Raw genomic sequence first — 25,814 nt, 5'->3', positions numbered from 1 at the left:
GGATGGTGAGGGAAGTACAGGGCCCAGGGGTCTGAAGGATAGCGGCGGGGAGAGACCCGCAGGGTCTGAGACTCAGCCTGTAAGCCAGGTGGGTGGTACGTCCTCACTGGGGCAGCAGGAGGCCCTTCCAGGGCTTCCTAGGGCAGGAAGGAACCGCCATCTCTACGGCCTGGCTACCAAGGAGGCAAAGGCCTCCGAAGAGTCAGAGTAAAGCAACCCATAACAAAAACGACGCTTCAGTCCTAGGCGCGGGGAGCAGGTGACAGGAGAGTCGTCTGCTGGGGCGTGGGCTGTGCAGAGGGCCTTACTGGCGAGGTCTCTCCTGGCCAAATGGACCGGGTAGTGGGGGGGACGCATCGAGGTCAAACCGCGCCTCGCTGCCTCCCCTCCCCCGCAGACGCAGTACACCATCCCCGGGCGGGCTTGAGTCACGGACCTGCGCCAGGGGCTTCCGCCCGGGACCGGTGCCTGGCCGGCAGCTCTGAGAGCTGGACACGGGACCCAACGAAGGGGACTCCGAGAGCGCAGGACGTGTGCTCCGCGTCGCCGCGACCCCATGCGCGCCCGTGCGCGTGCGCGCGCGCTTGCTTGCAGCCAGGGTCTGAGCCGGCCGCGCGGGAGGGGCTCTCGCACCCGGCTCACCCCCTCCCCGCCTCCTCTCTCCCTGTCCCCGGCGCGGCAGCTGGGAGGGACTGGCGCCAGACCCTGGGCCGCGGGCTGCGCGTCCTGACGCCGACCGGCCTAGGCCCTCGCGCGGCCGTTTCCCGCCACCGCATCCCGGGTCCTGCGCGCGGCCTCGGGAAGCGCAGAGCCGCAGGATGAAGTTTAAGGTCCCCCAGGCCGGGCGGCAGGGCTCCTTGGGTCAGCTTAGTTCACAGTGGCCAAAGGACCCCGCTTCTTCGCTCATGTCTCTGCCGCCGCGTCGGTGTGCGCTGCATGGGAGGTGGCCGGCGGGTACCGGGTACCGCTCGCCGCACCCCGCTCCGGCCCGCCCCGTCTCCGCCCCCAGCGCTCGCTCCGCCCCGGCTCCTTCCCGCCGGCCCCGCCCCCGCGCGCTCGCAGTCGGCGGAGCCGGCCGGGCGGCCAGGACCCGCGAGCGCAGAGCCAGGGGCGCAAGGCGGGCGCTGCCGGTCTCTCCCGGAGTTCCCGCTCCCCGCTCGGCGGGCAGGCCATGCCCGGGACACCAGCCGCGGCACACACCCCGACCTGGCCATGAGGAGCGGCGCCGAGCGCAGGGGCAGTAGCGCCGCGGCGCCCCCCGGCTCGCCGCCCCCCGGCCGCGCGCGCCCTGCCGGCCCCGACGCGCCCCTGGCCCCGCCGCCGCCCGCCGCCGGCCAGCCCCGGGCCCGGGACTCAGGCGATGTCCGCGCGCAGCCGCGCCCCCTGTTTCAGTGGAGCAAGTGGAAGAAAAGGATGGGCTCGTCCATGTCGGCGGCCACCGCGCGGAGGCCGGTGTTTGACGACAAGGAGGACGGTGAGAACGGCTGCTCGCGAGGTCAACGTGGGGACCCGCGCGCGGCCTGGGAACCCCGCGCGCTCTCGCTGGGGGACCGCCGCCGCAGGGTTTCCGGTGGTCTGGACACCACGGCCCCCCCCCCCAGTGGGACGGCGTCCCCGGGTGTCTCGGTTTCCCAGGAAACTCGCGGACGGTGCCTGCTGTGCCCACGCGCTCGCGGGGCGCCAGCCTGCATCCTCCGTGTCCAGTGGGGCGCTGGGGGCGGAGCAGGCAGGCTGGCCCTGAAGGGTGAGGATTTGCGGTCGGGGTGGCTCAGGCTTGTCGATGTGTTTCCAATTTGCTTTTATGCGCGGTGTGAGGGTTGGCTGTTACTCTGACCTGTGATGTGCCTCGATTTCGGAGGGAGATGCCTGCCCCACAGGTGGCGCGGGGCCCGGCCCTTGGAGCTCTCAGTGCGCGTTGAGGGTGACGGTGCTGCACGGCTGCCTGCATGCCCAGCCTTTGCACCCAGATGTGCGGTGGACGCTTCCCTTTGTGCAAAGACCTGCCCTTTGGGGAACTCGTTTGCCCTCAGGTCCTCCTGCAGGGAAAGCCGGTGACCCGGAGTTGGGCGCCGGTGGAAAGCAGGCGGCAGGTTGCAGGCCTGCAGGCACACCTCCGGAGCCCTGCGGCCCCGGGACTTATGGCTTAGCACCCTCTGGGCCGGTGGCCACCCAGTGTCCGCCGCTGGGCACTGGGATACGTCTCGGGCAGACAGCTCTTCTCTACAGATGTCATGCAGAGAATTTAAATGCTATGAGATGACACCTTTGATGTTTTTTGACATTTTCGTAAAATAGTTGAAATATCCATTTTTTTTTCATTTGTAGACAGTCTGCGGAGGTCTGATGGCTCTTTTTATAATTTTAGAGCACAGCTCAGCAAAAGAGCCCAAGCTATTTATTTCTGATAAATAATTTAAGCATTATGGGAAATTACAATAATGCGATTTCAGGCCAGTGTCAGAGAATGTGCAGGCCGTGTAGGCAGTCATCTCGGAGGGCACTTGGAACCTGGGCTCCGTGCTGCCCAGGGAGCCTGGGCTCCGATGAGGGAGTGGGTCCCTGGACTCGGCGGAGGGGCGTTCAGGACCAGACACACCCGCACACTGCTCCGGGGCGGCCTGTCGTTGTGTTCTGAGCTTTGGGACACGGGCACTGCTGTGAGTGTCCCTCTTTTCCACGTGGACGTGCGAAGTCAAGAAAGCCCAGAGTGAATTAGGAGCCCGTCAGGAAGCAGGTTTGCATCCTGCCTTTGGCTGCGGGATGAGGAAACCTGAGAGACACATCTGGTTTCAGTGCTGGCCGCTGTTGGCCGAGAGCTGGCCTGTCTTTCCTGTCTTAGCATCGTGCTCGCCGAGGCAGGTAACGTAGACGGGGACACTGATGCAGCACATGGCTGCCTTCAGCTTTTTCAGGCAGAATTTTCCTACGTGTTTACAGTGTTGTGCCTCAGAATTCAAGGACCATTAAAGAGGAACAAAGAGCACGGAACCTGTTTGCTGCGCCCAGTCCAGCTTGGGAACTACCGAATACCTGCCCCTCCCTACTTGCCTGTAGCAGGCCGGCAGAGGTCCCAGCTGTCCTGGGCTCGGGAGCAGTGGGGAACTGGCTTCGGCTACAGGTGCATGCTCTTTAGGGCAGGTGACCATCAGTCACTTGGTCATCCCTGGGCGTGGTGGCCACGGCTCCACACCCAGCACAGGATGGAACTTACTGGCTTTGTTTGACGAGAGTGGGAGGCGGAGCCAGGCCCTGGGCCCGATGGCCCTGAGTGCTATCAGGTGGGCGACCACTTGGTTCCACTTTGATTCCGTGTTCCCAGGTCATCGTCAGGGCACACATGGCTCAGGAGTCACAGTGCGTGCCTGCAGAGGGAACGGTGTGCGGCTCTCAGCCTGAAAGCCGTGGGTTTATTTAGACGGAAAGAGTGAGGTTTGGGAGGGAGGAAGGCCCATCTTTCGGGAGGGGAAAGACTGCACCTCACCTTTCTTTCAGGGTGTGAAGTCGCCCCCAACCCGAGGCAGGGTCCCAGGACTTCCTCAGCCCCATGCCGCGTGGGCTGAAAGAGGCGAGTGCTCTGCTGAGGACTCACATTTGCTGGGACTACATGGTTGCCATGGCGATGTGAGACCTTCTGATGAATTTTTTAGATTAAAACACCCAATTTATCTATCAGATTTGGTATGCAGAGAAAAGGAAGAAGGAGAACAAGAGTGCAGTTTAACCGAGTGCCAGGTAGCTGCCAGTTACGAAGCAGAGTCGTGACATGTGGGATCTCGAAGGACCCTGTCCCTGTTAACCCTGTGGTGTCTGAGCTGCTGTCCTTATTTGGCGGGTGTTGGGGGCAAGTTTGAAAGTCCCTGTGCCCCTCCTCACACCAGAGCCACGGGCTCCCTTCCCTCTTCCCTGGACCTTACACCTCCTCCCACCCCACCCCTCTCGGACTCTGGGAGCAGGCGGTGGGAGGACTGGCTTTCTGGGGGCTCGCTCGCCCTCCGCTGCCCCACCCCAGCCCTGTGGGGGTTGGGCAGGCCCCCACTCCTCTCCTCTCGGGGTCCCTGTGAGAAACGAGGAGGTTGAGTGGTGCTGAGCGGGGGTCCAGCTCCTTCCACAGCGCAGCTTGGTGACCGCTAACGGGAGTGGGGGCGCACCTGCCCTCCTCGGCGGTCTGGTAGGTCTCAGACCTAACGTGACATTAGTTTACTAGCGGGCAGCGCCTGATTGCCGGGAAGTTTCCCCATCTGGAAGTCAGCGCGCCCTCGCCAGCTGCGGAGCACCTGGGCTGGCCGTGTGCTGGGTGGGGTGGGCTGTAAGGTGGGGCACGAGGCTACCAGATTCTTTTAACCTTGTTCAAAATTTATAAAACCTTTGTTTTTTCTAATTATAGAAGTATCCTAGTATATAAATTTGTAATCAGTTTATACTTCCCTGAAATCGTCCTACACAGGAAAACCAAGGCCCCTCTAACTTGAGCCCCGAGAGGCCTCTTCGGTCTCCGTCTTCCCCAGCCTTGTCCTGGGAGCGCTGTCACACGTCAGCCAGATGGAGACGCACTTTGCGTCTTTGATACGGAAGAGCGATCGAGCTCTTCATATGCTTTTGTGTTAACCTGCTTATTTACTTAGCAGTGCGTAGTGACCGTGTCATGATCTAAGGCATCGTGTGTTAGCTAAGTTTGCAAGAGCGGTCCTCAGCCCTGGCTGTGAACAAGACTCTGTGGATGCCCTTAAGAACTGTAAATGCCTGGGTGCTCCCAGAAATTCAGGTTGAATTTAGTGGGGTGGGGCTGGGGGGCGCTGGAGCTCAGGCACCAGGGCGTCCACAGTTCAGCAGTGAACACCCTTGACGTTGGTGCCTTGGGATCAATTCCTGGGAGCGGCGTGGCCGAGTCACGAGAGGGTGCGTGTAGAGTAGCGTGCCGTGTCTGGCCGCTCCCTTGGAGATGACCGGTCCCTGCACGAGCCGGCACTGTCCTGGGTGCTTGTTACATGGCGGTGACCCAGTGGCTGCTGCCTGCCGTGTGGGTGCCCAGGCAGAGAGGGAGGCGAGGAGACGGGCAGCCGACCCTGAAACAGGAATACATGTGAGCAGCAGGAGGGGCCGGAGGAAGAGGGAGGCCGCCGTAGCCGGCTCTCAGAACGCACGAAGGCTCCTTCCTCCATCCTCGCGCCTCTGGGTGCTGGGGACGCCTGGTTTTGACGGTCGGGAAGGGAAAGATGGCATTAGCGCTTCGAGGTTCTTTGCTGTCCCAAGAGGCTGGCGATCTCTTTCTCTCCACATCTGGGTGTTTGCGTTCTTCCCTCCCGAAGTGCCCGCTCCCCCCGCCAAGTGGAGCTGAGCCTCCCGTGGGGATGTTTGCTGCCCCGTTTCTTTTCACGGCTCCCGGTGTATGAAGGCACGCCCCGGAGCGTCATTTATCTTTCCATTGGCTAGCGTTTTCCTGTGTGGATGTGCTTAATCTTGTGTGGTCAGATTCATCGCCGTCTTCCGTTCTGGCGGTTTCCTGCCTTGGTGTCGTGTTGCACCGAGCACGGGCTGTACTCATCCAGTTTACACACCTCCGTGCGTGCCTTCTTCTAGTGCTTCTGTGCTTTTACTTTTTATGTTGCAGATTTCGTTCAGTTTGGACTCACGCTGGACACAGAGTGAGACGGGCTTCCTCGTGGGAGCCCTGCGCTTGCTGAGGCCAAGCATGTGTGCTGCCTGTTTTGGTCAAATTGTGAACGAGATCTCTCTGTACCCATCCAGTTCCACACTGGTTAGGGCTGGTGTGAAGGAAAACAACTTTAAAAAACATCTATCTTCTTTTTTTTTTTAATATTCCACATATGAGTGATATCATATGGTATTTTTCTTTCTTTTTCTGGCTTACTTCACTTAGAATGATCATCTGCAGGTCCATCCATGTTGCTGCAAATGGCATTATTTTATTCTTTTTATGGCTGAGTAGTATTCCACGGTATATACGTTGTATACCGCCACTTCTGTCTGTCTGTCTGTCTGTCTGTATGTATAAGCATGACTGGGACACTGTGCTGTACGCATTGTAACTGACACATTGTAGCTGACTATACTTCAATAAAAAAATATAAGAAGAAGAAGGAAAAAACCACAAGTACCTGTCTGGCCACTCTGCTGAGGCTCTTGTTAGTCCTCATGGTTTGGGGTTGATTTTCCCAGACTTTCTGGATGGTCTGGTGTGTCACCTGCGGAGAATGACCCGCTGGCGACTTCATGTGCTGGTGCTCGTGTGCTCGCGGGCAGAGGAGAGCGCACGGGAAGTCTGGGGGCTGACCTGTTAGTGCTGACAGGGCCGTGGTTCCAAAGAGTCGGTCTACCCCGTTGATGAGTCTTTGTCCAGCATGGACTTGACTTTTCAGGGGCCTTTCCCTTTCCTCCTGGGGAGAAGGGCCACCAGGGCTAGGGCAGTGGCTCTCTGTGGTCCAGACCCGGGCTGATGGCCGTTTATACCCCTCCCCCACACTGCAGGGCCCTTAGTGGCCAGCAGCCTGGTGGCTGCAGACCCTGGGGTCCTTTACCAGTGGTAAATGGGTGCAGAGGCCCTGGTGAGGGGTGGGCATTTGGGTCCAAGCTGAGGAGGAGGCACGTGGTCCTAGGGGCCTTGCTCCTCCGCTCCCGGGCCCCCTGGGTTCCCAGCTGCAGCCCGGCTGTCCCACTGCGGGGGGAGGGGCGTTGGGCAGCACAGGGCTTGGTGCGAGTCTCTTCCCGAGGCTGGTGAGGCTGGTCTGGAGTGGACTTGGGACCCACTGTCGTTCTTTTTTATGTAACAAATGTCAGCTCTGCAAGTCTAGCCATCTGGTTGTGTGTTTTAAATTGCTAAAAATAAGTTGATTTTATTTTAAAAATTTAACCACCCATCTTTCCAGTTGAGAAGTCACAGGAGAATGCATTGGAGGTAACTTTTGTTCAGGGCTTCTCTCTGAGGATGGAGCTCCCTGAGGCCCCAAGACAGTCTGAGGGTGGCAAAGCCACAGACGAGCATTTATTCGGAACAGCGTCAGGGCAGCTCAGAGAAGCTTCCCAAACTGTCAGGCCCCCCCCCCAGCCCCCTAGGGACCTTGTGGAAATGCAGATTCTGATTCAGTGGGTCTCGGGCAGGGGTTGGGGCGGTTGTGAGGGTCTGTAGTTACCTCTGGCCCCCAGACCTGCTGGGTGCAGGGAGGCCCACTGTGGGTGGCGAGGGCTTCGTGAGGACCCAGCAGGTGGAATCGCTGAGTGAGGCAGAAGCTCACGGAGCTTGGACCCTGTGCCCTGGCCCCGATGGATGCGGAGCAGAAGGGCTGCACCTGCCCCATGCTCCGCTGGGCGATGGGGGTGGGCGGGAGGTTCCACGCTTACTTTGTGTGTCATGAGGAGACAGGCCAGCCCCTCCTGCAGAGGCTCCTCTCTCACTGTGTTTTTCTTTCCGTGTCCTTTTTCTCGGCCGTGTGACAGGTGACACGGGCACCAGAAGTACAGGTAGCGTCTTGTGTCCTGCGTTTTCACCTGGCACTGCAGCCTGGACTTCTTCCTCCGCCGTGAGTCTGACTCCCTGGCATGGCGGGGGCAGGTTGCTGAGGGCTGCGCAGATGCCCCCTCCGGGTCGCTGTGTCCTCCTGTCCCAGAGCCCCCACCCTGAACGTGCAGCCCCGCCCGGGGGGACAGGCCACGGGTGCTCGAGGCCTCCCCGGACCCAGGGGTTCTGTGTGCAGGGCCTGGTGTTGCTGTTCCCTCCCAGTCAGATTTTCCTTCCTCGTTAGAAAAACACGTTGAACTGTGTGCTTCTTGGCACCTGCCTCCCTCTGCTGTCTCTGCGTGACGGGAGACAGAAGCGAGGCTTTGGTAACCATTCTTACTGGCTGACGATTTTCCGACAAATTCTGGACTTTGCTTTTCCAGCCGTTCCCGCCAGCTGTGTGCGCCTTCTCCAGCCCCGGGCCCTGTCTGCGGGGTGGTCAGCCCTCTTCCTCCCTGGGGGCCTCCTTCCCGCCCAGAGACACGCTGGGCTCTTCTCTTCCCCAGACCCTGGCTGGGTCCAGCATCCTGAATGATTTTAATGATCAGAACATGAGACAATTTGGGAGAAGCTGTAATTAATACAGTAATTGTCATTAAAAAACCCGGGATGCTGGCTTCATCAAACAGTGTTCTGCTCATCAACCTGAAATCTCTTATTTAAAAATCAAGGTGAGATCAGTGTGGCACCGTCCAGCCCCGAGAGCCCCGAGACGGTCACTGCTGCCCGCCCTCCATTTCCCCAGATGGGACTCGGGCCCATGGTGGTCTCTAGCACGTGGCCAGAGCCGGCCCGACCCCAGCTGGTGCCATGCAAACCCGGCTTGGAGTTATTTAAGTTCTGAAGCCAAGGAGATGGTGTGGTAGGAGTCAGTGTCGCCCCCAATTCATTAAAAATAGGAGCTGAGCACATTCAGTTTCTCACAGTGATTAAGCGTTGACTTAGAAAGGTCTCTGCTCTCACGTCCTGGGCGCTGGCAGGCTTGTTACAAAATCGGGAGATAAAGCAGCTCCGTGTTTGTGATGACTGAGTTCCGCAGGCCTGGCGTGGACGTTTGGGCCTCTCTAAAGATGCCATTTGCTTTTCCTGGTCCACTACACTGCGCAGCAAGGCAGGGTCTGCCCAGGTCTGGTGCTCGCTTCTCTGTCCTGGCCGCCTGTGTCCTCTGTCAGTCGCCGCGTCTGCCCGGGAGCCGCATTCCCTGGGGCACCTGGGTCTGGAGGCAGGGAGCAGGGTCCTGATTCCGTGTCGCTCAAACTGGGCACCGTTTGTTCGTATTTATTGCTGGAAATAGACTGCCTCAAACTTGATGTCCCCACGACAAGCATTTTTATTATTTCTCCTGATTCTATGGGCTGGGAATTTGGACAGGTCCCAGTGGAGATGGGTCCCCTGCTCCAGGTGGAACGTGTGTGATGGCATCCTGGTTCACGGTGCCTTGTGACGGTTTGGAGGGCTGGCGGCTGGTGGAGGCTCACCAGGAGCCCTGTCCTTGGGGGTCTCCATTCCTGCTGTCGGCTGCTGTCTTAGTTCTAACACCTGCTTAAGACCTCAAAACACAGCAGCTTGCAAGACACGGAAGCAGCTTAAATGTCCATCAACAGATGACTGGATAAAGAAGTTGTGGTATATTGATACAATGGACTATTACTCAGCCACAAAAAAGAATGAAATAAAGCCATTTGCAGCAACATGGATGGACCTGGAGGTTATTATACTAAGGGAAGTAGGTCAGACAGAGAAAGGAAAATACCATATAATATCACTTATATGTGTAACCTAAAAAGATGACACAAATGAACTTATTTACAGAAACAGAAAGAGACTCACAGACATAGAAAACAAACTTATGGTTACCAAAGAGGAAAGGGGGGAGGGGATAATAGGGAGTATGGACTTATTAGATGCCAACTAATGCATATGAAATAGGTGTACAACAAGGTCCTACTGCACAGGGAACTGTGTTCAGTACCTTGCAATAACCTATAATGAAAAAGAATATGATAAGAATACTTACACGTGTGTAACTGAATCATTGTGTGTACACCGGAAACTAGCACAACATTGTGAACCCACTCTAATTCAATTAAAAAACAAAAACGCAGTGGCCTTAAGCAGTCTGATCATCTCCTGGTTTCAGGGTTGGTGACTCGGGAGGGGCTCAGCCCCAGGGCCCGAGCTGCACCCTGGAAGCTGCCTGGAGCTGTCCTGGGGTCACATTCCTTTGCATGGTCACCAGTTCTTTTCTTGTTTCTTTTATTCTTTGTGTCAGGATCATCTTGTGTTCCTGAAATTGCATTTTAGCTCCTGGAGCAGAAAGGATAATTGGCAGAGTTGCCTGAGACCGAGAAGGGGAAGGAGAAAGATAAGACAGAGGGAAGGAAGGAGGGAAGATTTGAAGAAAAGGGAGGGGGTGAAAATCGTGCTGAAGAAAGGGGGTCGGCCCGGTGCCCTGGCATGGCCCTCCTGTGCCTGGGCTGGCTGGCTCTGCTCGGGGAGGGCCTGCTGGGTGCTGGGACAGCGGGAGCCAGGGCGGAGAAGAGGGGGGAGGCGGCTGGGGCCCCCAGGGTGGCTCTGGTGGAGGGTGGGTCCCCAGGCCCTTCCCCAGAGCCCACAGACAAGAAGGGGCTCAGTTGACACCCCGGGCCTGGGCCTGGGGCAGACCCTGTGCCTTCTCCTGGGGAGAGAACCGTCAGAGGAGTAACTGGTGGGGGGAGGGGAGTGCGGGGTCAACTCCAGCCTCCCTGCTGCCCTGGGGCTCCTTCCCGGGGTCACTGTTGCTCTGGGGATCAGAGCGGGCGGAGCCCGCAGCCCCTGTGTCCGCGATGCTGCACCTCCTGGCGCCGGACTCCTCGCTCTCCCCTGGTGACTGGCAAGATTAAGTGTCCCCACCAGTCCTAGACGTGTCCCAGTTAGGGTGACAGATTGCACGGCTGCCTGTCTAGCTCCGGACACTGGGCTGGACGATCTTTTCCCCTTTGTAGCTCTTTATTACAGAATGAGAAGGGACAAGGAAAATATTAATAAAATCAGTCTTATGTAGACTACAAACTTGTGGTTGCCAAGGGGGCAGGGGGTGGGAAGGGACAGGCTGGGAGTTCAAAATTTGTAGGTACTGACAGGCATATGCAGGAATAGATAAAGAAGATTATACCGTATATACAAGATCTTGTGGCAGCTCACAGCGAAAAAGAATGTGACGATGAGTATATGTATGTTCACGTACAACTGAAAAAATTGTGCTCTACACTGGAATCTGACACAGCGTTGTAAGTTGACTATAACGCAATGAAAAATGTTTGAAAATTAAATAAACAAAAGGTATTGCAAACAGAAAAAGAAAGAAAAATTATCAAGATCGAAAAAAAAAAACCAAAGTCAGAGTCTTGTGTAACCTCAGCGCGAATGTCGCCGCAGTCCTCCGTATCGCCTTCCGGTCCGTGCTGGAATGCAAAGTACATACTACTTGAAAACCCTTTTTGAAAGTGGACTTTATTTAGAATATTTTCGATGTACAGAGAAGTTGTGAAGGTGGGCACGTGCCCCGCACCTGGTGTCCCCGAACGTTGATGTCGCCCGTCTGACGACACAGTAGGTGCAGCGGCAGGTCCATTTGTCGTAACCAGCGGCCCAGCAGTGCCACGTTATTGTCCCGGGCGGGCTTCTCCAGACGAACGTAGCAGTAGAATAATTGTGTGTGTGTGCGTGTGCGTGTGCTTACACACACGCTTACATTCATGTATATGAGGAGATTTATTGAGGAGTTGCATCAGGCTGTGACAAAGCCAAGAAGTCCCACAACCTGCCATGTGCAAGCTGGAGGCCGGGGGGAGCCTGTAGAGTGGTTCCCAGCCCGAGGGCAGGAGAGGATGGGGTGAGGGTCCCGGCTCCGCCGGCGGCGGGAAAGGGGCCCTCCTCCTTCCTCCGGCAGCCGTTCTGCTCAGACAGCAGAGCACCCGCATCAGGGAGAACCCACATCAGGGAGGGCCGTCTACTCTGCCGAGTCCACTGCTTCCACGGCCGATCCCGTCTGCAAACACCCCCACAGGGAGGGGCACCCGGATCGCTGCTCAATCTGGGCGCCCGTGGCCAGGCAGCGTGACACGTGAGATCAGGCGTCACGACTCTCGGTAACTGAGGTCCACGGTTTGTTCCGATCTCCTTTGTTTCTGCTCAGTGTCCTCTCCGTGTTCCAGGCCCCATCCAGGGTCCCAGGGGCACTGTCGTCTGTCCTTAGGCTCCCTGAACTGTGACGGTTTCTCAGTCTTTCCTTGTTCTGATGACCTTGGCCGTTTGGAGGATGACTGCTCAGGAATTCTGTAGAATATCCTTCAGCTGGGATTTGTGTGACGTTTTCCTAGTGGGTAGACTTGGGTCACGGGTCTTTGAGGGGAAGACCACAGGAAAGTGTCCTAATCATCACGCCATTTTGGGGGCACATCCTCTCGACATGGCCCGTCACGCTGGGGCTGACCGTGGCCACGCGGCTCAGGCCAACCCGTCACGCTGGGGCTGACCGTGGCCACATGGCTCGGCTTGTGTCAGGTGTCTCCACCGTCAAGTGACTCTTTGCCCCCATCCACACTGTGCTCTTCGGAAGGAAGTGGCTGCAGGGCCCGCACTTTGTGGGGTGGGGCCCAAGGGCCGCCCCCCTTGGGGGGAGGTGTCTACATAAAATTACTTCTGCACAGAAGATTTTTGTGTTCTTCCCATTCATTTTGTTATTCAGTCGTTTGTTTAAACCTACGTGGCTCATGGATGTTTGTTTTATACTTTGCATTACAGTCCAGTCCTACTGTATGGTATTAGTTTGTTTTGTGCTCAGATGGCCCAGCTTTGGCCTTCAGGAGCTCTTCCGCGGGCCCCTGTGTCCTGTGGCGTGCTGCCCTCACTGTTCTGTTTTTGCCTCCTTCTGGGCACTTCCTTATTCCTGGGGCTAGAGGACGCTTCAGGGTCGTCGTGTGAACCACCCGCTCCCAACCTAGAGTCGGCCAGTTCTCCAAGGAGCCCATTGGTCCATTGGTCTTTCAGTTGGGGAAGGTGTTAGACACCAAGATCTGGGTGTGGGTGTGCTCGCCGCTGCTGGGGAGGATGGCCCTTTAAAGCACAGGCTGACCGCGCCACTCCTGGCTTAAAGCTCCACTGCTCCTAGTCTCTTCCCTTAGCTGCATGTACTTCCGTGCACCTGCCCTGTTCCCAGCCAGCAGGGGGAGTGTGCACACACCACCGTGGGGAGACGGCCCGGCGCACAGCCGAGCCCTGGAAGAGAGCGTAGCAGCCCCTGGCATCCAGGAGCTGGCCTGGCCCTCGCTTCCGGCCCCGGCAGTCTCTTGTTGCACATGAGCGATTTCACAGAGGCCAAGCCCCTCTGACCGTGATGGGCCAGGACAAACACAAGACCCTCCATCATCCCGCCTGAGCACGGACAGACACCACCACTGTCCAGGCCCAAGTGACCAGACCCCCGTCCTGCCCGCTGGGCTTGCAGTCGCAGCTCTAGACTCTTCACCCTTCCAGCCTCCCTGGCGGCAGGGGTTGGGGGAAGGTGCCCATCGTACAGTTGCCCCAGCCTCCTGACTGCGTGGGGTCCTGCGGCCTGAGCCTTTGTGATGCCATGACAGGCGCCCAAACCCAGACTCCCTGAGACCTCCTGTTCTCCCTCGTTGCGACGAGTGTACACAGTGTGCTCAGCCTCATGCTGTTTCCGGTGGTCTTGGCTCGGGACATTGACACCTAGAGCCCAGGGTTGCATTCCTAGGTGTAGCCCCCACCAAACGTGCACTCAGAGACACCGCCGGGAGTCCACACGGCACTGTGTGTAACTGCCAGCAGCTGGAACCAGACCAAGCGTCCACAGCATCCCCGGGACAAGCGAACTCGCGCGTCTTCCTGGAGGGCATTGCTCTGTGTGGCGGGTGAACACCCTGTGGCTTCACCCAGCCCGGTGCGCCTCCTAGCACACGGCGGAGGGAGCGAGAGGTCCAGGTACTGATTCTGTATGAGGAGCACAAAGTGCTGATCTGTGCCACCAGGTGTCAAGCCTGTGTCACCTGGGCTGGGGCGTGAGGCCTCGAGGGCCTTGGGAACGCTGTCTCCTGACTCTGCCGACTACCTGGTGTGTCCACTCTGTAAAAGTTACTCAAGCTGGACACTCGTTCTATGTGCACTTTTTCTGCATGTGTGCTCTACTCTAATCAAAAGTTTACAAGCATATTAAAAAGCCCCACCAGTGCCCAGCCCCCCACCCCCACCTGGAAGTTATGCTTCAGGGGACGCGGGTGCCGCAGGGCCTGTGCTCTGAAGGGAGAACCGTGCAGCCCTGGATCTGGGAACCCGGGTTCCTGGGCTGCAGGCTCTTCTCTGTTGGCCCCAGACTGCGCGTAACTGCGCATCCAAGCCATTTCTCCTGTCTCCTGTGCCCCACTGTGTCTCCCCAGTGTGTCTGCCATGTGTCCCCCATGCCCATTTCCTCCTCAGGCCTGGAATCTTGACCTCCAGGAAGTCTCCCCAGGCCAGGCGCCTGCCCCATGGCCCTCCCTGCCCCATGGCCCTCCCTGCCCCGTGTCCCAGCCTGCCCCAGGCCCCTCCACCGGACTAGGGCCAGGACTGTTTCCGTCCAGGCCTCAGGCCCTGCAGGAGGCCTCTGGTGGTGGTGGGGGGGTGCGGGCAGGGGCCTGGGGACGAGCTGTCCAAGGAAGGTCCCGGCTCTGGACGGGAGGACCGCAGCCTGCGGGTCCAGGCTCCTGGGCTCCAGGGCTGAGCCTGAGCTGTGCATGGTGCGAAATTCACGTTTCGTACCTGTGGACTCGTCACATCGCGGGCTCCCGAGGGAGTGGACTATGCGTTTCTGAGTCGCCAGGTGGAGCGTGGCGCCAGGTGTTCAGAGAATAAGCAGCCTGCTTGTGCTCCCTGTGCTGAGGAAGCTCTACCTGACTCTGCGTCCCTGTTGCTTTCTCCACGTTTTCAGCAGAACTCCTTGAGAGCACCTTGTCCTCGCTGTCCCCAGTCCTGCCCTCCAGCCTCACCAGAGCTCGGCCCCAGAGGTCTTGTGCAGGTCTCTCCACGTGGCCAAGCTGAGTTCTTACCTGCTCGGCCCGGACCCTCGGCAGAACGTGTCTCTGGACCCCTCCAGTTTCCCTCTCGCGGGGCTTCCAGGATGCGCACTTCTCTGCCCCTCTGCGGACCCTCCTGCTCTCCCCTTGCTGTGACGCTGGAGCACCAGGGGCTCCTGCCCTCTCCTATCCTTTCTGCTTCAGTCACGCAGACAGTCGTAGGGTTTCAGACGCCATCTGCGTGCCGAAGACTCCCAAGTTGATATCTCCAGCCCTGACCTGCCTCCCCCATCCCAGACTTTTCTGTACAGTCTCTGACTCCAGTGTCTCTCAGACGTGTCACATTTAGGACATTCAAAATCAAGTTCCAGCCCCTCCACCTGCATCCTGCAGTTGGCTGCCTCATGACCTCACCCTTCCAGCTGCCTTTTGACTCCTCTATGGCACCCTCTTCTACTTTTTGTCCCCTCCCCTCCACATGCCCTGGCCTCTCCATGTCCCCTCCCCTCCACGGCCCCTGAGCTCCCGTGTCCCCTCCCCTCCACGGGCCCTGAGCTCCCGTGTCCCCTCCCCTCCATGGGCTCTGAGCAGCGCATCCTCAAGAGGCTTCCTCATATTCTCTGCCAGGAGGCTAGAGTGATGCTTTCTACCTAAGTGTCTGGCTGTGCCCACCTCCCAGCACCTGGGTGGCCCTCCACAAGGCGTGCACGGTCTCCTCCCTCGGCCCTGAGCTGCCCAGCTCCGCCACTGGCATCTGTCTGTGTGACCGTGGGCCCTGCTCACTGTAGCAGCATCCTCTCCCAGGTTCAGGAGGGCAAGGCCTCACTCCCTCTCTGGCTCCTTCCATCTTGGGGCACCAGGGGCTCATCCACGACCCACTGGCCCACATGAAGTGTGGCCCCAGGGTGGAGCCAGACTGGAGGCCTCAGTGTTCAAGCGGCACTCTGGCCTGGAGGCCCAGGAGCATCTGCCCACAGTCCCTGCCTGGGGCATTACACGGCCCGCCCCCCAGAGGCCAGCAGGGCCACCCCCGGGCCTGGGCAGCAGGGTGGTACAGTGATGCGGCCCGAGCACCAACCACCACGTCTCCCTCAAGCCTTTGTGCTGCCTTTTCCTGGGAGGCCTGCTTTAAAACTGGGCCTGCAGGCCCGCCAGCCCCCGCCTGCTTTGCCTCTCTGGGCACTTACCCCGTGACTGCATTCTGTGCCACTTGTGATATCTGTCACGTCTCAGCCCCTGGCCCCAGACGGAATATCCCACGGGGCAGGGTTTTATCTCCTAGGTCCCTCTCGTGGCCCAAGTGACTCGGCCCCACCTGGACAGGGCAGGGCCCGGAGAACAGGGGTGAGGGGACATGGAGGGCTGTGGGCGAGGACCTTCTGAAGGGCCTGTGCAGGGAGCGCAGGAACATGCCTCAGGGAGAGGCTCCGAGGGCCCTGACTCCCGGACAGCGAGGCTGTCCAGCCGAATCAAGGCCTCGGGGCTCACCGTTCCTTCAGCAGTGCTTTCTGTGTCGGTGGGAAGGGCCCTGGCTGGCACTGGGAGACCACGCAGAAGGCGACCCCACCTCCCTGGGCAGCAGAAGCCCCTGGCCCTTTGGACAGTCGGGCCAAGGTTTATCGGCCAGAAAGATGCTGTCGGGACCAAAGAGGCTCAGAGAAGCATTGGCCTCCTGTGGCTGTCAGCATTCGGCCTGGGACCCAGGTCCCCCCAGGGCCCCTGCACCGGGAGCCACAGGCTATCCTGTCTCGGCTGGTGTCACCAACTCCAGGGCCTGGTTGAGTGCTCTCAGGGCACCCGGGCTCACCTAGGGGTCTGGGGCTGACCTGCATGTGCAGGTGACACAGGCGTGTGTGTGTGTGTCTGGGGTGCACCCGCCGTGGCTGGGCTTCCACGTGCTGCCCCCCGAGGAGGTGCGGGGAGCCCCGGGCAGGGTGGGGCTGCCCCTTGGGCTGCTGCCCCTGCCTGTTCTCACTCCTGCATCTTGAAGCAGCAGCTGGAGCCGCTGAGGCCCCGCAGTGGTTCTGTCTCTGCAGTCCTCCGTGGGCCCCTGCAGGGGAAGCCTTGGATCTTGAGAGAGGCCCAGGATATGGCTGGGGAGGCAAGGCCAGCGGTCGACCCCGTGCATGGGCTCTGCCCCCTGCGCCCTTCTCTGCTGGGGTGGGAGGGCCGTGGAGTCCCGAGTGCCTCCTGCTGCCGGCGTTCAGCTCACTGGGGCGGGGGGTTAGGAATGGCCGCCTTGTGCACACAGGCGGGCCTGGGGCCTGTGCCGGCTGCACCCACCAGCTGTGCAGGCTGGAGTCTCCGTGCCGAGCTGCAGGTGAGGTCAGAACCCCCAGGGTGGGTCAGGAACTATGCCGCAGGCGGGGGGTGAGGTTGTTCAGCACAGCTTGACTTGGGGCTTATTACTCCTGCGGGTGGGGACTTGTCCGCCCAGCCTCTCCCAGAGGTGACACAGGTCCTCGGGCCCCATGGGTGCAGCCGAGGAGGGAGAGCATCGTGGGCTGAGAAAGCAGAGGGGACAGTGGTCACCTGGAGCCAGGCGGGGTGGTCCTCGCCTCGGACCTAGTGGATGTGTCCGGTGGAATCTCCAGAAACCGTTATAGAAGGAACTCAAATTGCTTTTAATTAAAAAGAAAAAAAAGCGACACTCCAGAGACCACAGGGTTGCTCGTGTGCTGCCTGTGTTAATTGAAAGGTGCAGACGGCTTGTTAATTACACTTCCATCAGCAGTGCCCTCTCTTCTAAGCACATCTCTTTTCATCTTGCCAACGCACCAGCGATGTGCTCCCGCAGAGGAGTAGGTCCTTCTCAGAAGAGGGTGGTGGGGGGAGCAGGTCTGTGACTGGTGGTACCTCTGCCCCTGGGCCTTCTGGGTGTTGGGGGTCCTGGGGGGGCGGCCCAGGGTGGGTGGTCCTGGGTATGCTGGTCCTGGGTGGGTGGCTCTGGGTGAGAACCCTGGTGTGGGATCCAGGCCGAAACACTGACACCTTCTCCAGGGGGTCTCCTGTGCTGAAATGTGGTCTCTCTCCAGCGCCAGGAAAGCCACGAGGGCGGGGCTGTGCTGTGCCCACTCTGGACTCCACTCTGTGCTCACTCTGGGCCGTGCACGTAAGCGGCTCTCAGTAAAGGCTTGTTGAGTGTGACTAAATTGGACAGGAGGGAAAATGGAGGAGTTGATGCAGACGTGCTGAGACCAGCCCCAGCTGGGGGCTTTGTGACCGACCAGTGTCACACTTGCTGGTCCCCTTTAGGGGCTGTTCTGGAGTGTGCAGGGCACAGACGTGGCTCAGCCCTGCTCTTTCTGCTGGGTTCCAGGGGTGCTCGTGGGGTCTGGGATGTAGGCACCTCTGGCCGCAGGGCGGCCGGCTGGTTTTCCAGAGGCTCTGCAGGCTCTGTCCAGCAGGCGTGGCCATGTCTGGTGGCTGTGGAGGACTCTGCCATTCTCCAAAATGTTTGCCTCCTGTGTTAGCAGACAACGGGCATCTCTAAAAGTGATGAACTAAATAAACAAAGGGGAGCCTTGGTGTCGGGAGCACCTGCGTTTCCCTGGTGATGAGGCCTTGGACGACTTCCAGTTGCTGACTGGCCATTTGCACAGTTACCGTGTGAAGTGACAGCTCACATCTCTCACCCGTTGTGCAGTGTGTGGCATTCATACTGAGCTGCAGGAGAGCTCTAAACCCCTGGACCCCAGTCCTCGGATGGGTGTGTGCTGTGAACGCTTTCCCCCAGGCTCTGGTTTTCCCCTTCATTCTCTCAGTGCCCTGTTCTGATTAGTGATTTCTGGGTCTTGTCTAGGAAATTTCCATCCACTCTCAAGTCAAGTTGAAGTCTAGGATAAACTTCAGATTAATTTCTGTGCAGAGTGTGGGGTGGCATCTACTTCAGCACCATTCTCTGGGAAGACCGCCCTGTCTCTGCTGGGTTACTTTGGCATCTTTGTCAGGAGTCAGTTGATCTGTATGTGTAAGTTTGTTTCGGGGATCTCTTTCTGTCTTTCCTTATACCGATGACACCCCATCTTTATTCTTGTAGCTTTTATAGTAAATCTTGAAGTGAGGTAGTGAACATCATCCAACCTTGCTCATTTTCCAAATTTGCTTTGTCAATTTTAGGTCCTTTGTGTTCCCTTACAAATTTTGAATCAGCCTGCTAATGTCTACAAAAACGTAGTCTAAGATTTTGGTTGGGGTTATATTAAATCCATAAATCAATTTTAGGGAGGATGGACATCTTAATGATATTGAGTCTTCCAATCCATGAACATGGTATATCTCTCCACTTACTTAAGTCTGCTTTAGTTTCTCTCCGAAATGGATTGCAGGTCTTGTACATTTTTTATTAAATTTGCTCCCCCAGTATTTTATGTTTATTTGGTGCTGTGGTAAGTGGCATTACTTTTACAGTTTTGTTCTTAGATTTTCTTACTGCTGGTACATAGAAATACAGTTAAATTTTTCAAATTAGTTTTATTGAAGCATAATTTACATAAAATAAAGTTAATCAATTCTAAAGATGTGTTTCAATGAGATTTGACAAATGTATACAGTCAGATCACCACCACTGCACTCAAGTGTGGAATATCTCTGTCACCCCAGGACCTTTCCTGTACCCCTTTCTGGCCAATCTGGTCATGTACTGGAGCTGCCGCTTGGGAGGAGGGGCAGTGCCCCCCGTCTCATCATTCCTTTCAGTTCTTAGTGGTGATTCTGGAAAAGGAGAAGTTTTTAATTTTGGTGACTCAGTCCTTCCTTTATGGCTTGTTCTTTTCGTGTACTTTCTAGAAAATCTGCCTAACTCTTGGTCACAAAGGTTTTTTTCCTTTATTTTCTTCTAGAATTTTTATAGCTTCGGCTGTTAATTTTTGTTTATGTTCCATTTCACGTTGACTTTTGTATTGACAAATAGAAAGGGCCAAGGTTCTCTCCCCATCCCTCCTCCTCCTCCCTCTCCCTCCTCCTTCTGCAACATGGTGTCTGTCTGATCCGGCACCACTTGTTGAAATGACCGTCCGTCCCCCACTGAAGTCCTTTAGCATCTTTCCTGAAAGTCCGTTGAACTTATGATCATGGGTCTATTTCTGAACTCTCTTCTGTCCCGTTGGCCAGTCTGTCTGACTTTACACCAAAACCACACTGTATTGATTGTCCTGGTTTTATAGCCGGTCTTGGAAGCAAACGTGTTTGCCCTCCAACTTTGTTCTTCATTTTCAGAATTGTTTTGACTCTTCTAGATTCTTTGCCTTCCTGTATATATTTTAAAACCAGTTTGTCAGTTCCTAGAATGAGCTGGCTGAGACACTGATTGGGATCACACGAGACTACTGATCAATTCAAAAAGAACGGATCTCTTTACCTTCTGAGTTTTCCAGTCCAGGAGCGTGGCGTGTCATGCCGTTTGTTCTGGTCTTCTTTAATTTCTGTCAGCACGGCTTCATGATTTTCAGTGCGCAGGGGCTGCACACACTTCATTTATCCCTACTTGTTTATGGGTCTAAAAAATAAGTTGCTGTGTACTGACTGTATCCTGAAACCATGCTGATCACCCTATTCTGGTCTCTGATTGTAGACCTCCTAGGGTTTTCTACGCCACTGTTGTGTCATTTGTGGGCAAAGACAGGTTTACTTCTTCCTTTTTACAACTTCATGCTTTTTTATGCTGTCTAGGACCTCCAGCCCAATGTTGAATAGAGGCCGTGGGGGCAGACAGCCTTGCCTTTTTCCTGCTGTTAGGGGGAAAGCGTTCAATATTCCACCATTAAGTGTAATGTCAGCTGAGCTTTCTCAAAGATTGCCTTCTCAGATTGAGGACGTCTCCTCTTCCTCCTGTGCAGAGTTTTTTTTTGTTTTTGAGTCATTAATGGTTGTTGAATTTCGTCAGATGCTTTTTCCGTACCTGGGGAGATGACCGCCCTCATTTAGCCAGCGTGGTAAGTCGCTCTGACTGACTTCTGGGCGGTCCACCAGTCTTGCATCCTTCGGTTCATCTTTAGATACTGCTGGACTCAGCGTGCTAATACTTCATGATTCCTGCATTGATGCTCGTTAGGGATATTGGTCTAGGTTTTCTTTTCTTGTAGTGGCCTTGTCTGGTTTTGGTGTCAGGTGTAGGCCAGCCCCATGAAACGGGCTGGCAGTGTTCCCTCTCCTCCGTTTTCTGAAGAAGTTTATGTGGGTTGGTGCTGTTTCTCCATTACACAGCTGCTGGCTTTCACCAGCAATGCCGTCTAAGCCTGGAGTTTTCTCTGTGGGGAGATTTTAGTGACAAACTCGATTTTGTTGATAGATACGGGGTGTTTAGATTTTCCGTGTCTTCTCGTGTTAGTGTTGGTGACCCGTCCTTGAAGGATGGAGCTTGTCCGTTTCGTCCAGGTTGCTGTGTTTGTTGGCGCAAGGAGGTTACTTTTCTTTTAATGTCTGTAGTGATGCCTCGCTTCACTCCTGCCAGTGTTGTGTTTTCTCTCTCTCCTTTTTTTTCCTGTCTGTCAGTAACAGAGAGGGATGGTGAAATCTCCAGCCCTGTTGGTTAGTCCGTTTCTTCCTTTTCTCCGGTTGGCTTTGCCTCGTGTATTTGGCTGCATGTATGCTCGGTGCTGCTGTGTCCGGGACAATCTGAACCTTTTATCCTTAGGAAACGCCTGGTAATGTTCCTTGGCCTCAGGCCTGCTTTGATAGTAACGTGGCTGCCCCACTTTCTTTGGTTGGTCTCCACCCTTCACCTCTCGCCGGTACCTTCCGTGGGATGTGGTTCCTTTATAAATAGCACACGGCTGATGCTTGCTTTTTAAACTCCAGTCTGAAAATGACTGCTTTGTAATTGGAATGTTAATCCATTTGCTTTAATGTAACTGTATGTTGAAGTGTACAGTCGTGCTGTTTTTCTGTTTTTCCATTTGTTATCCCACCTATTAACTGTTTATCATCAGTGTCCCCAAGTTAGAACATCAGCCCCTTGGCGGGGGGAGCTGTTCACTGAGCACCCAGCCCTTAAATCTGGGGATCTACACTGAGTTTCCCTTGGGCCTTTGGGGTGGGGGGTCCCAGGGCTGCAGCCCCTGAGTGGTTTATCTGGATGGAAAGGCCTGCAGGTCTGCATGGGTGGCTGCGCTGCTCGGCACCTGCACCGTCCTGTGTGCCCCACCTCCAGCCACCACCTCCTGGGCTCGAGGCTGACATCTGAGCCTCCCCTTTCAGCCCGGCACCCCCGGCTAGACCCTCCTGGCAACAGGTGGTCTGGGTCTGGGTGGTCTCGGGCCTGGTGGTGAAGTCGCCCCTTTAATGCCATACCCCTGGGCCCATGAGATGCTGTGCTTCGTTTGGCCAGTGGGGCTGGAGGCTGCAGATGCCCGAAAAGTCCTCAACGGCAAGTCCCAGATTTAGAGAATCTGTGACAAAGAGGAGTGTGTTCTGAGCCAGACAGGTACTGGTCGGCGCTGTGGGCTCCCTCATCATGGCTGACGGTTGCGGGGTGCTGCACCCTCTGCTCCTTTGGGCGCCTGGCCACTGGCTGTGGTGGGGGCTGGGCAGGGCCTGCTGGGCGCCAGTCTGGGAGAAGTGGGCGCCATCTGGGGCCCTGGGGAGGAGAGGTGGGAGGCGACAGCTGGTTGCTTCCACACTGTCACCGCCACCGCGGAGCCAGACCGTGTGCTGTCACCGCACACGCCCCTCGCTGTCGCTCGGGGTCATCTCCATGACAGCCTCCGTCTGCACCCTCCTCTCCTCCAGCTGCCTCGGCTCTGCAGCAGACGCCACGATGCAGAAAGCCAGCCGGACCCTCCCAGCTTTTCCAGCTGGAGGGAAGAACGATGCCCCATTCATTCCAGGGAGCAAACTGCTCCTCACCTGCTTCCTCTGTGCGCGGGGGGTAGGGGTGGCCCCTTCCTGAGGCCAGACCCTCCCCCAGCATGGGCCAGGAGCTCCCGTCACCATGTGTGCCCTCCCTTCCGGATGTCTCTGGCCCATTTCAGCCCCAGGGGAGGGGTGTCCAGGCTGCTGGGTGGCACAGCTGGGAAAGGCTGCCTGGGACGCTGCTCAGCCTTCGATCCTCAAAACCTCTGTGCCTCAGTGACATTTCTTATTTTCTAGTAGCCCCTTTGCGCCAGTCTGCTCTGCCCATGTCCTACAGGCCCCTCTGAGTGCCTCCAGCCTTCGCGCGTCTCTGCACTCATCCCTGAGCCGTGCGGCGCGGGGTGGGGAGGGCCTTCCCAGGGCTGCTTCGCAGGGTCTGCAGATGCTGACATGGGTGGGCGTCACCCTGGGTCCACGGCCTTGGCTGACTCCCGGGTGCCCAGTCCGGCCCTGCCCCCCACCGCAGGGTGCCCACCCGCTCTGCCCAGGCCTCACCATTCGCTCCCCTGGGCGCCACGCCTGGTCTGCCGCCTGTGTGGGGGTCTGTGCTGGTGGTGGCCCTTTGTGGGGGAGCGAAGGGCGTGGGCTCCCTTGACCCTGCGAGCTCGGGGCAGGGCCGGCCTCCGAGGGGCGGGCTCGGGGCTGGATACGGTCCCGCTGGCTTGTCTCCCTTCCCTCTGTTGACAAAACAGGAGCAGCAGAGTCACCTCCATGGCTGAGTTCCAGCGAGGAGAGGCAGTTGGTGTCAGGACATGTAACCGATGGCCCCTTGTCTCGTCACAGGGCAGCTGAGCGATCAGAATGCCCTTTGCTGCCTCTTCCTAACAGTCATCGGCTTTACTCTTTTTCCCTCGGGTGGGGGCTTCAGTGCACATTACCACCCCCACCCCCAGCCTGCGGCCATCAGTTAAATAAGCGGCAAAGGCTCTCGGGCACAGGGGCAGGCTGGGCACTGCCGCCCGTGCTGCCCCTCGTCACGCGGCTGTCTCGGGGCGTTGCTCCCCACGTGAGGGCGGCAGCACCCGACACCTGGGGAAGGTGACACGGGAGCCTTTGCGGTCCCAGCTGGCGCGTTGGCTGTCCCGGGGACACGTGGCCTGGGGAGGGGGTGGCGTGAATCTGCTTTTTTTTGGGAGCAGTGGTGGGTGGTTCTGCAAGGCCCTCACGGCTGCTGCGGCCACAGGCCCCGCTAAGCTGGGCTCCACGTGTCTCTCTGAGCACAGCGTGGCTGCAGGTGCAGCCCAGCACCCCTCCCCCGCCGGCCCAGTGCGTGCGGCTGCGCGTGTGTGGCCAGGGCTCCGCCTTGGCCGGGTCGGCAGGATGCGGTCAGACGGTGGCCTGGCCGCGGCTCCGGCCTCACGGGGATGTCTGGCCCCCTCCCTCCCTGCTCGGGCTGAGATGGCCGCCCAGCTTCTCCCGCTGAGGACTGAGGCTTGCGTGGTCCCTGAGCCAACCCTAAGGGCCCGAGCACCGGGAGAAGGGGCTTCCCTGGACGGTGGCCGTGAAAGCCACCTGACCAGCTGCTGCAGGGCGAGAACCTCCCATCTGCTCATTTTGCCCCAGAAGCCCTCTTCTTGGGGTAAGATTTTAATTTCTTTAGACAGTGTTTCCAGTGCTTTCCAGGTCAGGTTCCAGGAGGATATCCTTGGGGCTGTGTGAGAATATTTTGTTCTTTTATTTAAAAAAAGCCATTCATGTAAGGGCAAGGTATAGCTCAGAGGCAGAGCGTGCTCAGCATGCTCAAGGTCCTGGGTTCAATTGCAGTACCTCCATTAAATAAACAAATAAATAAATAAATAAACCTAATTACCACATACACCCCCCAAAAAACCCCACAAACAAAAAAAAAGTAAGGAAAAAAATTTTTTTTAACTTTTTAAAAAAAGTCACTCACACGAGCATGAGAAACACGGGTCTGCGTCCCCGAAGACGCGAGTCGGCAGGTGGATTCTTTCTCCCAGTAGGGGTGGTCTGGTGAAGTAAGGGACAGCTGGGGCTGTTTCTGTATCTCATTTCAAACGCTTTTAAAAAAATAAAACAAAATAGAGAAGCATAAAGAAGAAAACCAAAAATAGCCCATAATCTCACACCCAGATCATCTCTGCTGGGATGAAAAAGTAATTCACGTTCCAGGTTCAGATACTCACACGCCCAGAGGACTAGGGGATGGACAGTGAAGCTGTGTCACGCGCGTGTGCGTGCGTGTCTCCACACACGTGTGCCGCCAGCGTGGAGGTCCTGGTTTACAGGAACAGACTGTCGTGTCCGGGGCATCCTGGGCTTTTACAAAGCTTCATGGCGTCTTTCTGTCCCCCTGGATTTTAAGGTCTATGCAGTATTCCACTCGACAACACCCGTTGTCTGCAGTCTACACAGTGAACAACACGCCCTGTGGCGTCTGCACGGCAGTCTGTGTACCGCTCACTGGAGGTGCTCCCACCCCGGTCACGGGCCCCTGGGCTGTCTTGGGCCTGTCTGGTCTGCAGGTGTAAGTTGTGAATGTCACTGCATGTTGGTCTCGATGAACGTCGTGCGTCACTGACATGGAATTCACATCAGCTGCACTGTGGCCTTAAGGAGCGAGTGCCCCCACGCTGGTCGCTGTCGCTTCGGCAGGGCCCCCGCTCGCCGCCGCAGCGCCTTGGGGTGAGCCAGCCTCCCCGCCGCCTCCAGCACAGGCGGAGGCCAGGCGCGTCTCCGTGCCGCGTTGGTGGGGTGAGGGGGACGCTGTCCTGGGTCTGAGCCCCGAGTGTCGCAGTGACCGGCCCGTCAGGGCCTCGGCCTTTTTCTCGCTAAGGTGTGTGGGTTTGCCGTGATGCAAGGAGATTCGCCCTTGGTCTGGTGGTATTTATTGCAGATGCCTTCTCCCAGTTTGCACTGTTCTGACTTTTTTAACTGGGCTGCTTTTTCTCTACACAGAAGCTTCTGACGTTTATAGGATTAAGGCAAACCCGTCCGACAAGCAGTCTCCCTTTGTGCTTCTGGGCTTTGCTTCCTCCTTAGAAGGGCCCCTCTTGCTCCAGAATTACAGATACGTTCACTCACCCGTCCCTAGAGCTCCTATGAATTCACTGTGTGTGTGTGTTCGGGGGGATGTCCCGAGGGGATGCAGGCCAGCAGGCGATTCAGGGGTCTCAGGCCTCCGTCCAGTGGAGGCCAGCGGGGGTCAGGCCGGCTCTCCAGACCCAAGGTCTCCTCACGAGAAGAAGCCCGCTGGGGCCGCAGGTGAGGCAGGACGCCGACACTTCCCAGCGAGCCCCAGCCTGCCTCCTCCCTGTGCGGGAAAGGGCGCGGGCTGCGGCCTGCTTTGTGCCCAGGCCTGTGCAAGCAGGTGGGCCCTGGTCCTCTCCGTGCAGCTCTCCGGGACCGTCTTGCAGTCCGGCCACCCCCTCTGCACG

At 57.4% G+C, this 25,814-nt stretch overlaps 1 protein-coding gene across 7 annotated transcripts in view; it reads left to right on the top strand.

The window, feature by feature from the left end:
* STK32C (serine/threonine kinase 32C) overlaps positions 1–25,814 on the top strand; it is an 85,585-nt gene that overhangs the window by 12,015 nt on the left and 47,756 nt on the right. The window contains exon 1 of one of the 7 annotated variants that reach the window (XM_072972141.1): positions 1,088–1,474. The exons of the other annotated variants lie outside the window; for them this stretch is intronic. Coding sequence (XP_072828242.1) covers positions 1,213–1,474 — 262 coding nt within the window. The 5' untranslated portion in view covers positions 1,088–1,212. Of the gene's footprint in view, positions 1–1,087; positions 1,475–25,814 lie in introns of those variants that run through there. 7 annotated transcript variants of the gene reach the window in all.

Source organism: Vicugna pacos, chromosome 11, assembly GCF_048564905.1.
Source record: "Vicugna pacos chromosome 11, VicPac4, whole genome shotgun sequence".
Taxonomy (NCBI): domain Eukaryota; kingdom Metazoa; phylum Chordata; class Mammalia; order Artiodactyla; family Camelidae; genus Vicugna; species Vicugna pacos.
The sequence above is the reverse complement of the archived record's forward strand: the minus strand, read 5'-3'. Positions and strand labels throughout refer to the sequence as shown.